Below are 14,919 nucleotides of genomic sequence, written 5' to 3'. Positions count from 1 at the left end.
CATTCTCCAAACAAGATGTCACTGGAATTTTCATTAGACTTGCATTAAATTTATGAATACAAGACACCTGATGCTCTATAATAATGAGCTTTCTAACCGAGTAATCTAGACTTTTTTGTATAGGTCTTATTTATAAATTCCTTGTTAAAAATTATTTGTAGGTATTTTACATTTTGTTGCTAGGAAAGCCATCTTTTTCATATGCATGAGTTTACCTGTATAAATGATTACTGCAAATCTATAGGAAAGAAAGATGGGGATTTCTGGAGACCCTTTTTTTTTTCTGAGAAACTTAATGAACTTTCCTTTTTGTTCTAACCACTTTTCAGTTGGCTCTTGTAAGCTTTCTAGGTGGATAATCTTCTCCTGTGAACAATGATTTACCTTCTCCCTTCAAAGAGCTACTTCTATTTTTGTTTCTTTTTTTCTTCACTGCACTACAGTAAGTAACAGCTGGCACCTGATAGTTTCTATCCCAAGAGAAGGTCTCTAGCATCTCACTGTTAAGTGGAAGGTTTGTAATTGGGTAAAGATTCATTAGCACAAGGCATAAATAGTTCTCTAGCTTACTCAGGTATTTTTAAAAACCAGAAACAATTCTAGTAATACCAGCTAATATGAAGTATGTACTCTGTGCAGAGCACTGTGAATTACATGAATTATCTCACTGAGCCCTCATGCCCTACGGGATGATTAACACCATTTCATAGATGAGGAAACTGAACCTCAAAAGAATCACACCGTATTGCCCAGCCAAGGTCACGCTACCAGCAGTGTAAGCCTGACTCTGAGCTCGAAACCATGTGGCAATAATGTCTCCCTAAAGCACTGGGCGTTGAATTTCAGATGCCTGTGGGGTATCCATCAAGATGATGGTACTCTTCCCTTCTTAGACACATTGATATAACGAATTAGATTAAATGTCCCAATGCTGTGCAGATTTATAAAATAAACCAAAAGAAAATCATGTCTTCCTTTCTAGAGAATTTAACATGGTAAAGTTATTATTATAAATTCTGTGTGACTGTTTTACCATTTACAGTAAGTTTCTAATAATGTGGAAACTATCTTGTCAAGGTAGTGTTAAAGAAAAAGCGGAAATTTAGATGGTTCTAAATACAGGTATTTAAATCTTCATGTACTCAGAGCTGAAAAAATAAACAACAAAATAAACAGACTAGATTCAGTTGCAGAGAAGCATTAACTCTTAATTGGACTGAACTGATTCTGTTAAACCTGCATTGCAAGTTCAATTCTAATTCTCTACATGTGTATGTTTGAGTTTCCTCACTCCAGAAAAAAAGGCTTCATGCTGAAGTAGGGGTTACCTTGTGTAAATGCTCCCGGAAAGTGAAAACAACTGTTCTCTCAGGTTTTTCCCAAGTGTTTCTACAGATGTAAAGGCTTACACCACTTAAAAAGGGTACACCTGCAATAATTATTTCTGCCACTCACTAACATTACGATGAATACAATCAAACACATGCTGCCTGTTACTTTCTAAATGAGACCATGAAGGGAAAAGTCAAAACCATGGTCCTAATTCAAGTAAACTGTACCAGTTTGGTGACGGTTTATAGGTAAATCCACATTCTCACTATATTTAACATTCTATAAACTCTTCTATGGCGATGCACTGAAAACATTTGTATCAAACATTCTGCATACAAGCAATTTAAATGCAAGTATATGATTACACAAGGGAGATGTGTAAGTATAAGGGAAATTATCCTTTATACTGAACTATGGATAGCTATAAATTCAGGAGAGTCTTCAGGCACTTCGTTAAATAACTACACATTATAGATGAGCTAAAACAAAACATAACCTTGAGATAAAATGTAATCAACCACCCCAGTTTCTGGAGTCACCTTGAACCAAACTGATGTATTAATGAACACCTCAGTATCACATTAATAAAAAATATAATTACAGTATGGTTTTAAGACCACTGCATTATGATTAAAATTAGGATACCACTCTCATCTAAACCACATGGATTAATGTGACTGACCACAGAGAAATGTAGTTCATTGTTTAGAGGCTCAGAATTTGGGCTCTAGTCTGATTCAGTCTCTCCAGCTTCCAAAGTAATTTAGATCAAGATCGTAAAGTAGATCAAGAAAAGATACTGAGGTCCTTGGGGCTCCTGGGTGGCTCAGTCGTTAAGCGTCTGCCTTCGGCTCAGTCATTAAGCGTCTGCCTTCGGCTCAGGTCATGATCCCAGGGTCCTGGGATCGAGCCCCGCATCAGGCTCCCTGCTCGGCGGGAAGCCTGCTTCTCCCTCTCCCAATCCCCCTGCTTGTGTTCCTGCTCTCACTAACTCTGTCAAATAAGTGAATAAAATCTTAAAGAAAAAAGAAAAGATATTGAGGTCCTAAAATAACCATGTGATATGCATGTTATAGAATGATCCAGATATTATTAACTAAATAATGTTCAGCTTTAGCATGACTCTGGCAAATACCATTTGAATGTCATTTTTTCTAGGTTTTAATTCTTCTCCCAACATTTATTCTAAATCATTTATGTAAGGAATACATCAAGAGACTTTTAAATTACTCTATAATTTATCATTCTCATCATGACAGATTTTCTCATAACTGGACTGCTCAAAAGACAAGTGCTTCTGCTAAGTCCATTTATACTCCATTTAATTCATTCCCTCAACATGTAATTACTGAGTACAAACTGCGTCAGTTACTGAGTTAGCGACTGAGGATTCTAAATACTAAATACTAAAAGCTCCCAAATCATCAACGTTTTTACCTTCATTCAAGAAATATTCATTGGGACGCCTGGGTGGCTCAGTCGGTTGAGCATCTGCCTTTGGCTCAGGTCATGATCCCGAGTTCCTGGGATCAAGTCCCACACTGGGCTCCCTGCTTGGGGAGGTCTGCTTCTCCCTCTCCCTTTTCCTCTGCCTGCCGCACCCCCTGCTTGTGCACGCTCTCTCCCTCTCTCTCTCTGACAAATAAATAAATAAAATCTTTAAAAAAAAAAAAAGAAAGAAAGAAATATTCATTTAGCACCTATTATACCCCCAGCCTTGCTGGGTATTAACTACTCTGGTTCATGTTTTTACTAGGATAAGATTTATACTTAAAACACCAGCAATTTTATGTTTAAAACTCTAATACAGTTCAATGTGCCATATAATAACTCATTACTGGTATACCTGGGTGTAACGGGGGGGTGGTCAAGATTCGTTAAGTACCACAGTTCCTATTTTATATTAAATAGCCCTTGAAATGCATGACATTCTACAGTTAGCTGTTCTTACTTATCTATGTAAAGTACTGCAAAAAGTCTTTTGAATCATTACCAAAAAATCTAAACCACAGTAACGAAGACCTTAACAGTCTTATATTCTAAGCATATTGTAGCATAAGTCAACCATCAACCAGAACACATGTGCCATTTCCTAATCATGCCAGAAGAATTTATTACAATTTAGAAATCACCCCCCCCCCCCGCTTTTAAAAGAAACTGAGTGTATCATGCACAACTAAAAAGAACATGCATAGGGGTGCCTGGCTGGCTCAGTAGGTGGAGTGGGGGAGTCTTGATCTCAGGGTTGTGGGGTCAAGCCCCATGTTGGGTGTAGAGATTACTTAAAAATAAAAAAAATATTAAAAAAAAAAAGCACATACAACTCGAATTTGTCACTTGAAATAACAACAGTGAAATAACAATGATAACAGCACCTTTGTGGTATCTATTATACTATGTACATACTGGTACACTAATTATTATTATAAATTGTATCTGTATTACATATAATATTATGTAAAGAATAACGCTGAGCCATGTGTTACAAAATGATACTGAATGCTGATTCTTTCTTATGGGTTGCGATCTCAGTAAGAAAGAAATACAGACAGACAGATAGATAGATGGATGGATCGATCTATAACTTGCAATTTACAGATGAGAGAACTAAAGTCAGAAAAGTTACGGGACTTGTCCCTGGCCACACAAGTGGTGAAGACTGGGGCGAGGGCCGCGTCAGGCTACGACTGACGCTATACACCGAGTTGTCTCCCATCATATCAGAGAATGAGTATTACCCTGTTGTTACATGTGATTTGCTTGGAGGACAGGATAACAATTCTCACTCTGAAAAGTCTGATGAATGGAGCAGAAAGCATGGCTTTTACAGTCTTCCAGCAGAGATAAATATCAGAAAACTCGTATTAACAAAAACCATTACAAATGTTACTGCCGCCTGTCAGTAGTCAATAATAGTAACATTCCTCAAAAGTTTAACTGAGGTCAGTTTAAAGGAATTTTGTGTTGGGGACAAGAGGAATTAATCACTTGACATGCAAATAAACTACAAAGCACAAAGGACACTACTTTGGAGTATAGTTCTGTTTCCCGTCAGAGAAGTTCTTTGCGGTGACAGCTCTGCCTACCTTCCCACTCTCTGTTTGGACTCTTGGCCGTGCCACAGGGACTTGTAGAACTTCTGCATTCCAGATCTATCTGTTCTTGCCGCTGCCGCTGTTCTTCAAGGAGTGCGGACTCATGCATTGCTTTAATGTGTCGCTGGTAGAGGGCATACCCGCTCACTGGGGTTCCAATCGGTATATTACATGGGGTACAGGAAACCTACAGGAAGAAAAAAATCTAAATACGCCAATGACCAACATAACAACGACCCTCTGTTACAAATAATGCTTATTTCTGTAACGTACTGGTTGATGTGATTTTGCCACTTTTTGATCAAAGTACTCTTCAAGTATAAAAGGCTTAAAGTGCTGAACATTTACTTTCAGAACTGAACACAATATAAATCACATAAGAGAGATCAAAATCGGAAACTAAAACACTGCTGTCTGCTTTTAACTTCCAGATGGTCAAACCCCTGGTGGCTCAGCCCTGGCTCCTAGCCCTCCTCTCTAGGTTCTCTCTAGATAATCACACCCACTTCTGTGCATTTAAATGTCATCTATATGTTAATGATTCTTCAATTTCTATTTCTAAGACGTTTGCTCCAAGTCCCATACTCACAGAATGGCTGCTTAACAACTCCACTTGGGCATCTCAAAGCACCTCAAAACTTGGATTTAACAGGAACTCTTCATTTCCTACATTCAGTGCTTCTCCTTCAGTGACCTCCCTCTTAGGAAACGGAACCTTAACAGCTTAAGCCAGAAACCTGGCAGACATCCTCGACTGATCCGCCTTACCTCCCACAACCAACTCACACAACAGGATGGGTGTTAAATGTTCCGTCTTCAGACAGGCCATCCCTAACCGTCCCTTCTCATTTTCCTCCTTACAGCAGCCCTGTTTCTTTCTTTCAGGGTACAGAGCGCTTACAATAGCACAATTCACAATAATATGGCTGGTTTTTCTGTTTATTTTCTGTCTCTCTCACTCAGGAAGGAAAGAACCCAACCTATTTGGTTCAATACTAAATAAACAGCCCCTAACACAGTCCATTACTTCATGAATACAAAAAATTTTGGGAAAGAGTAGAGATCTGAGTTTTTCAGAACCTATTATCTAAATAAAGACTTCCATAGTTCTTTTCCGCTACTGTAAGTAGAATTTTTCACTGAGCCCAAAACATACACATAGTTTTCTTGCCCTCGTGCTTTGGCTTTTATGTAAACATGGCACTTCCTCCTGTTGCCATAAAGCCAAATGAACTGTTTTGGTCCAAAAAATATTATTTCCTATGTGGAGTCTTCTTTAGTTGTCTTATTAAGAAGGAAGCTCTCCTTCCTCTGAAATGACCATACTACATTTTTTAACTTAACAGAGCATCACATTTTTATAATTCATTTTAAGTTTTTTTCTGTCTTTTTATCAAGAGCAATCTCTATGTTTCTTGAAGTCAGAGATTATGATATATAAATATTCCATACAGCATTAACAATGTTGTCTTGAACTGGGTACTCAACAGAAGTCCATTTGAGTAAATCAATGAACGAACAAATGTTTAATGATTTTTTGTGTGTGAGTCCATCATAAGCTCACACTTAACTTTTATCAATTATCATGTGAGACAGAACAAATTTTTATCCCCTGAAGTAAAGCAACAGCTAAAACATTACTAAGTAAAGGAGCAATAACCTAGTTTGGAATTCAGTGTCAAAAGAGAGTCAAACTTGCAGAGATTACTGAAGTAAAATGTAAATAAAACTAGATTTGGAACTGTATCCTGAAGTTAGCCATAATCTCTAGAATTCATTCTAAATATTTAAAACCTAGTTATATATTTATTCTACTACTGTCTTCCAGGAAAACAAAACAAAACAAAAACAAAGCTTACGAATATTTAGGGCTAGAGGATTACACTCCTTTGGTGTTTTTTCTTTCCGAAATGGAAATCACCATTTCAATCAACCATCACAATGAATCCATTTGAAAAAGCAGATAGAGCGACAGAATGGCTAAACAAAATGTGGTATATACATACAATGGGATATTCTCAGTCTTAGAAAGGAAGGAGATTATGACTACAACCTGGATGCACCTTGAGGACTTTATGCTGAGTGAAACATGCCAGTCACAAAAAGACAAATACCGTATGATTCCACTTATATGAGGTATTTAGCCAAATTCAGAGAGACAGAAAGTAGAATGGTGGTTGTCAGGAGCTGGGGGAGGGGAAAGAGAGAGTTACGGTTTAATGGGAAGAGAGTTTCACTTTTGCAAGATGAAAAAGTTCTGGAGATCTATTTCACAACAACATGAATATATTTAATGCTACTGAACCATACACTTAAAAACAGTTAAGATGATAAATTTTATGTTGTGTGTTTTTTACCATAATTTTTTTAAAAAATCAAGTACTGATTAAAGAAGAGAAGAAATGTCTCTAAAGGTCTTTCTCAACTTTACTTCTCTTACTCACTTTGAAAACTTACCATTGGCGGGATAACAGCAGCTCTGTGCTGAAGCTGTGGCAGATCCAGTGGATTTGGTTTTATTGGGGATGAGACCAGTATAGATCCAGGGGGGTTCAACAATGAAGGCTTTGAGTCCATAGGAAACATTCTGCAATTGGCAATAAAAAAAAGATAAATTAATATATTCTTATTTAAGACTTTAAATGTACAATCATAATTCCTTTTTTTTTTTTTTTAAGATTTATTTATTTTAGAGAGAGAGAGTGCATGCAGGGGGAGGGGCAGAGGGAGGGGGAGAGAAAATCTCAAGCTGACTGTGCTGGGTGCAGGACCCAACATGGGGCCTGATCACACGACCCTGGGATCACTTCATGAGCCAAAACCAAGAGTCCGTTGCTTAACCAACTGTGCCACCCAGGCACCCCTAATCATAATTCCTTCTAAGTCAATATGTATGTACACACACACAACACAACCTTAGAAGATATTTGAACAGTAAGGAAAAGGGGAATCTATAATGCTAATTTTCTAAGTAAAGAAACCTAATATTGATTTATAGGTTGAAATTTATCTGAGTTTAATCATCTGCATCTAACCATCCAGTCCGAATATATTCCATTATAATATTAGGTCCTAGTCTACCACTAACATAGATTACAAACTAGTTACCTGTTACAGGATGTTTTGCCAGGATCATAGGGTATTTTTTCAAACATCTGCCCACTACCATACTAAAATTGAGAATTTCACCCCAAATTCCAGACTCCTGGTTTCTCATCAAGAGTGGAAAGAAAGAGCCACACAGAAGCAGCATGCCCACGTGGAAACCACATGCTGAACTTTTAGCAGCTGCCCTTTCCAACACACGTGCTGCTCTGTCCCCCACAGCCCCCGCCACCCCACGCTCCGCCTGCTTCACTCAGTTTCAGTATGTACGCTGGAGCTTACGACACCCAATATGTGAACTGGGGAGATCATACGCTAGTGCCGTACCTTTCAGGCTGTATCAGACTTTCCAATGTTATTGGGGGCAGATGAACATTTTAAAAAGTACAAACTGATAAGAAAATTAGAATGTATAAAAGAAAGTAACACTTAACATGAAGAATAAAGATGATATTAAAGTTGCAGAAAATTGGAAGTGTTATTTTGATAGTTTGGAACTGAAGCAGAGTGTTATTCGAAGGTCACCATATATTTACAAGGAATTTCTGAATTTCAAGACTACTATCATGTTCAGCTCTTAGGATGTTCCTCCTTTAAGATTACTACCATCCTAATTTTTCCTTCACTTGTAAATATAGTTACCAAAACTAATAGTGGAAAACACAGATAATCCTCATCTTAGATGAACAGAATTTGGCTCTCTGCTGAGTGGCTTATTAGCCTCTTTCTTATTAAAAAATGGGCAGTTGGAGAAAAAGAAAAAAGAGTTGAATTGGGTTTCTGATTAAATGATGTTTTAGTCAAATTCATTTCTAGAATGTGTGCCAATCAAATGTTCTACTGTGATTCTAGGTGATTCTGTTTCTTTCAAGGAAAAGGAAATCCCAAGGCAAGTACATATATTAAATAAAGCAGTATCTATTCCTGTAATTTTACTGTAATCTTTACCGTAATTTTTATGAAAACCATGAAGATAGGATAGATTTTTATATTATTAATTTAATGACTAAAAGTAGTTCTGTATTAATCTGTATTATATATATTTGAAATTACAAATATGAATCACCTAAACTTTTAACTGATATACAAAGTGATCATGATAATTACCACTATCTTGTATTTAAATTATGCTTTCTCAAATATTTTCAGAACACTTAACATGTCTCTCCCGTCAACCTTTCCCGTCATCTAATACACAGGTACAGCAGGCCCTGCTTTGAAGCCGTGTGGTCTTGGAGCAAACAAGCCAATGCCCCTTGCCTCTGCCTGCACCACCACATCCTACCGCTTCCAACACCAGGAACGGCAGCCGTCCGTGGCTCATAACACAAGTTTTGTTAGATGAAATCCCCTTCTTAGCTACACACAGAATGCATGTAACAAGCAGTGTAGAAAAACATTATTATCTTTCTCATTGGAAACTCATGATCACACAACTGTTCTTGGTTACTGAAACAGATGAACAGCATCATAACCCAATATTAAAAGCATGCGGACTACCTCTAAGCTGCCGATATTCGTACAGGAATAATCCCTGCAGCCAGCACCGTCCTGTGACTCAGTCAGCCTCCAACAGAGCAAAGAACAGGAGAGGATCGCAGGAGCGAGTCTCACCTCTGCCTCTCGGGCTCTCCGTCCACGTCTTCATCCGCACTGCAGGTGGCGCTAGAGTCATTGTCCGACTGGGGCTCGGGCCTCTGGGCGCCTATCTGCTGGGCCACCACCATGTCCTCATCTCTAGGCTCTGTCTTCGTGCTGGCTCTCTCCAGGTCTCCTTCTTTGGTATCACCTTCGACTCTGGATGGATTGGTTTCCAGCGCCCCCATCTCAACGTCTACAGAGTCTGATTTGGCAGCCGTGGGGAGGTCAAGAACAGAAGTCACTTCAGCACCATGCTCCTGCCGTTCGACGTCCATTGGCTCTGACTCCACCGTGATGCTGTCGTTCGCCTGCGTCTCCACACTTTCACTTTCAACTGGTTTTGCACTTTGCACTGCTGAGGAGGGAGACGCACAGGGTACAGGTTCTGCGCTGGGTTCAAGCTCAGCCCCAGGCGCGGTGTTTCCTCGAGAAGTCGCATTGTCAGTGCTGTCTTCGCTGGGCTTGACAGCTTCAACTGGTGAAGGAGAAGGAGCACTTTCTGTATCAGAACTATTTTCAGCACCTTAAAGATAATGATACGGCATAAAAATCTGATAATGAACATGTTTCCGGTGGTGACAGAAGCCATGCTTGAAAGTAGTTGTTTGGGATGAATGATACTCCTTGGATGGCCTCAGTGAAGTCTTATGGCCACTGGGAAGCTAGAGTGTTTGTTCCCAGAGCATGAAAGGGAGAGGTCAAATGGTCCTCACCTTCTGAAATGGAAAGCGTAAAAGCTTTTAATATCTAAAAATAATTTATATGAGGGGCGCCTGGCTGGCTCAGTCGGTGGCGTGTACGACTCTTCATCTCGGGGTCGTGTGAGTTCGAGCCCCACACTGGGTTCTCGTAGAGAGTAACTGAGTAACTAAGAACTCTTAAAAATATTTTTTTAAATAAATAAATATAAATAAATAAGTAAATAAAATTTATATGAAATTTGAAAAATGAAGACAGATGAAAACCAAACTAAACAAGAGACCATTCCCATAAATGGTATTTGGATTATTTCTACCAGCCTGTGGCTGTGCTTCTCCTTTGACCCAGGAAGCCTGACAGTCTAGAACAGCACCATCCAACAGGAACATAATATGAGTTACATCTGCTTAAAATTTTAATTTTTCCGGTGGCCACATTAAAAAAGTAAAAAGAGATAAATTAACAACATATTTTATTTCACCCAGTAGGTCTGAAATACTATCTTTTTAACATGTAATCATGTGGAAATATAGTAATATAGAAAACTAGTAATAACATTTTTACCTTTTTTGGTATTAAGTCTTCAAAATCTGATTACATTTTACATGTTCAGCCCATCTCAATTTGGACTAGCCACATTTCAGGAGCTCAATAGCCACATGTATCTAGTGAGTACCACACACTAGACAGGAAAATTCTAGAGTAACATTACATGGACTTTTAATTTAACACTGTAACCCTGGTCTTTCCCCACATCCCTGGTTTCACTTTATAAATACCGTTTTAATCTTTGATATCTTTACCTAGATATTTCAAAGGAATCACAAATTCAGTATTTCCTGCACTAGACTAAGTCTGTGGACTCAACACATCCAAATCAGGTTCTTTTCTAGTGTTTACTGTCTAATTAAACCAGAAACCTTTTAAGGAGTAATCTTTTAATTCTCCTCTCATTTATCCCCATATCCTACACGGATAAATATCATTGATTTTCTCTCTAAAAATATCCCTTGAGTCCATCCACTTGTGTTCAATTGCTCGACTGCCCCTGTAGTCCAGAAGCAACTCTTCCTATCTTCCACCTCAGACCAGTTTCAACAACACCAGAGGGAGCTTTTTAAAAGCCGAGTCTTACCAAAACTCTTCTGCTCCAGTATTCTCTTCATTCCTGCCACATGGGCCTCATTTTCCACAAAACCTCACAGAAAAAAAGCTACTTAATGTTCAAAACCAAAACCCATTCAAAACAAAATTTAAGTTTCAAAGCCAACAACAACTTGCAGAAAAAAATAAAACAAAATCTAATATTTCTGAAACTCCTGGAAGATACAGAACTTCCTAAGCTTAAAATATGAGCGCCTTCAAAGGAATGTACTTAAGCAGCTCTAATTACATACAAAATTTAAACTCTGGTAATTTAAAAATAAAAAGTGAGTGAGATGGAGAAAATATGTGTATACAAAGCATGAACATGTGTAAGATATTATATATAAAGAGCTACTAAAATCACTGAAAATTCCCACTTCATAAGCAGTCAATTCACAAAAGAAATCTACAGAAACTTTAATAGTAATTCGATTGAAATAAATTAGGAACTTTTAATTAGCAAAAACTCAAGAAAATATTTACTTTTTCGGAAAATGGTCATTAATTTGTTCAAGTGACAAAAAGGATTTTATTTCTGTTCTTAAGTTTCTTGGGTTGACATTCTTTTCTACCGAGCTTCTAGCGTCATTAATTCTTTTTGTATGAAAACATAAATGTGACATGTGTAAGTCACTATAAAAACTGAAATAAATCAAACTCACTGCAATAAAGAGAGAAGTGTAATCAATGATACCAACTGGACACATAACGGTGGCAGTGATACTGATGCAGACAGCTTGCTGATGCCGGACTGCCATTTTATTTGATTTTAAAATTTTATTTATTTGAGAGTGAGCGAGCATTGGGGGGGGGGGAGGGCAGAAGGAAAGAGAGAATCTTAAGCAGGCTCCATGCTCAGTGCAGGGCTCGACGTGGGGCTCGATCTCACAACCCTGAGATCATGATCTGAGCCGAAATCAAGAGTCAGCCGCTTAACTGACCGAGCCACCCAGGTGCCCCTGAACTGCCATTTTAAAGATCTTCTAGTCGTACCAACTGGACCATCACAGGTGCTACATACGTATTTGTTGACTGAATGAATAAGTACATTGTGCTCAAGTTTAAGGTCTCTATGAAAACAGTGAATGTACTGTTTCCTTAATGAAGCAATTCTTAAATAAAATGACTAAGCTAGTAATTACATATTTGAACTAGTGGAAGTCACAACTAAATTTAAGATTTTAAGATACCTTCACTGTCTTCTGGATTTTCTTCTTCATTAGAAGCTTCAATATCTTCATCCTCCTGAGCAGAAACAGTGGAAGCTACACTTTCACACTGGGACACGTCTCGCTCTTCACGGGGCTTTCGTGAAGTCTAAAGGAGTAAAAGAGTGTTGAATTAAATTATGATTTAAATAGCTAAAAGAAAACAAAGGAACATTCTCATATCTGAAGTAACACAGAACACTGATACACACATATTAAACAAGAAGGCTGCCTGTCTGACAACTGTTCTGGTGAATATTCGGTTGCCTCTAGGGAACCACTAACTGGCCTTTTGTGTGGATGGACTGCTCTCATCAAACTGATCAAAAGTTACATTGGGACCATTTTTCAAACTATTTGTCACCATACATGTACAAAGAGCCAAAAATCACAAAACTCCTGCTATTCTTCCTCTCCAAATAATGTATTTTTCTAATAAAAATAACATGCATTTGTTTTCTATTAAAAATAAGATATTCGTTGGACTGTGGAGGACACAGAAAATTGTTAAGAAAAAACAATAATGGTTCATAACTGCACCAGCTAGAGATTCTAACTATACTGATACATTTCCTTTCAGTCTTTTATATGCGTATACATATGTTTATGTATAGTACATGTAAATAAAACTAGGATTGCCCAATGTAGTTACCTATCCTACTTTTTTTTAACCTTAATCATGAACTGAACATACCTTTACATTATAAATTCCTCAAAATTATTAAATTAATGATTCCATAAAAACACTCTGTACCAATAGATATTTAAAATTCTCCTATTTTAAGGTATTCAGTCAATTTTAATGTTCTGCACTAATAATGCTGCAATAACCTCCCTTCCCTAACATTAAGAATTATGTGATTTCATAAGCAACAACTGATCACTGTTGTCACCAACCATCATTGGTGTTACTGAATTTCTTCTACTATTAATGAGGACAAACTGCCTTTTCCTTTAACAGGATTTTTCCTTCCACAAATAATGTGTTTACATAAAACTGCTCATTCTTCTACTGGGATCAGAGATCTGTAAGAACATATGTGCATATATTTAAGTGTCAGACATCAGCTATTTATTATATTTTTAATCTCATGTTGCTAACTATGAAACTTAAGGTCTCCTGTCTTTGTAGACCCGAAGATCCCAGCCCTGGCATCTGTTCTGTTCTCCGCCTCTTACCGAGCCTGTACTCAGCAGACTTTAGTTACAGGCCTCTCCCGGGGACACTCCTCACAGAGGAAAATAAATTATTGCTATCCCAACTGTAAAATTATGTGTTAGGATGCAACCTAAAGCAGTAACTAAGTCAAGAGGAAAAAAAATCACGTCCCAGTGTCCGTCATAGAACTAGGTGTAATTCTGAGGCTAAAAAAAATTCATCACTATGTTCCTCACAGGAATGCAAGGGGAGAATCCTCTGGCCACACTCTTTAAAAAGCTTTAGGAAGACTGCATGAAGGCTGCAAAATTTTTAGGAGTTAGATAATAGCTCATATAGGGATTTTTCCAGTGTCGAGGCTGTATCCCTCCTTTGCCAATATCCACCCATGCTGTTTGGTATTTCCACTGATGAATATACAAAAGACAATGTTTCACCACCACCATGCGGCATTCCTCTGTTCACATGTAATCATCTACTACTTCTCCAAGCATTTTCTTCACTATATGATAGTACTCACTAATATTTAATGTAATAATTCAAACCTATGGAAATGTAACACCTATATATCTTGCACTGCGTTTTAATAGATATTAGACATTTTGTCATGTTTTCTTGAAACCTTTTTGAAAATGATAAAACACTCAAAAAAACAAAACAAAACAAAAACAAAACCCGGAAGCCTGCTGTCCCTAACAAGAAGTTTTAAAGACACTGGTGATGGTTAATTTGATGTGTCATCTTGGCTGGGCCACAGCACCCAGACATTTGGTCAAACATTATCCTGGATGTTTCTCTGCAGGTGTTTTTTAGATGAGATTAACAATTCAACCAGTGGACTTCTGAGCAAAGCAGATGACCCTCCGGAATGTGGAGGGGGGAGGGGGCCTTCACCCAATCAACTGATGGCCTTAACAGAACCAAGACTGACGGCTCCCTGCTCTCCCCCTCCACCCCCCATGCCCCCAGCAAGAAGGGAGTCTGCCAACAGATCGCCTTTGGACTCCAGCTGCAACTCTTCCCTAAGTCTCCAGCCTGCCATCCTGCACCGTCAGATGCAAGTGTCCACAGTCACAGGAGCCAATTTCTCAAAATAAATCACTCGCTCATATTCTCTCTCTACACACACACACACACACACACACACACACACACACACACACACCCCGTTGGTTTTGTTTCTCTGGAGAACCCTGACTTATCTTTTATTTATTTATTTTTATTTTATTTTTTTTAAAGATTTTATTTATTTATTTGACAGAGAGAGACACAGCAAGAGAGGGAACACAAGCAGGGAGAGCGGGAGAGGGAGAAGCAGGCTTCCCGCTGAGCAGGGAGCCCGACGTGGGGCTCGATCCCAGGACTCTGGGATCATGACCTGAGCCGAAGGCAGACGCTTAACGACTGAGCCACCCAGGCGCCCCCTGACTTATCTTTTAAAAACATGTCTGATTTATTCTTTACTTGATTTTTGTCCCCAAACATTGTAAGTGGTATTTGATGAAGTCAAGTCTCTCTTGTCAGAAGAGCTTTT

At 38.3% G+C, this 14,919-nt stretch overlaps 1 protein-coding gene across 19 annotated transcripts in view; it reads right to left on the bottom strand.

The window, feature by feature from the left end:
* Positions 1-14,919, bottom strand: part of NCOR1 (nuclear receptor corepressor 1) — a 157,753-nt gene that overhangs the window by 43,237 nt on the left and 99,597 nt on the right. For 16 of the 19 annotated variants that reach the window (XM_078067955.1, XM_078067963.1, XM_078067956.1 and 13 more), the window contains 4 exons: positions 12,209-12,335; positions 9,147-9,696; positions 6,885-7,014; positions 4,419-4,614 (listed from right to left, as the gene is read on the bottom strand). In XM_078067955.1, the coding sequence (XP_077924081.1) occupies positions 4,419-4,614; positions 6,885-7,014; positions 9,147-9,696; positions 12,209-12,335 (1,003 nt within the window). The remainder of the gene's footprint in view (positions 1-4,418; positions 4,615-6,884; positions 7,015-9,146; positions 9,697-12,208; positions 12,336-14,919) is intronic. The other 3 variants (XM_078067960.1, XM_078067967.1, XM_078067968.1) reach the window with 1 other exon arrangement.

The sequence above is a fragment of the Halichoerus grypus genome, chromosome 2 (genome assembly GCF_964656455.1).
Source record: "Halichoerus grypus chromosome 2, mHalGry1.hap1.1, whole genome shotgun sequence".
Classification (NCBI taxonomy): domain Eukaryota; kingdom Metazoa; phylum Chordata; class Mammalia; order Carnivora; family Phocidae; genus Halichoerus; species Halichoerus grypus.
The sequence above is the reverse complement of the archived record's forward strand: the minus strand, read 5'-3'. Positions and strand labels throughout refer to the sequence as shown.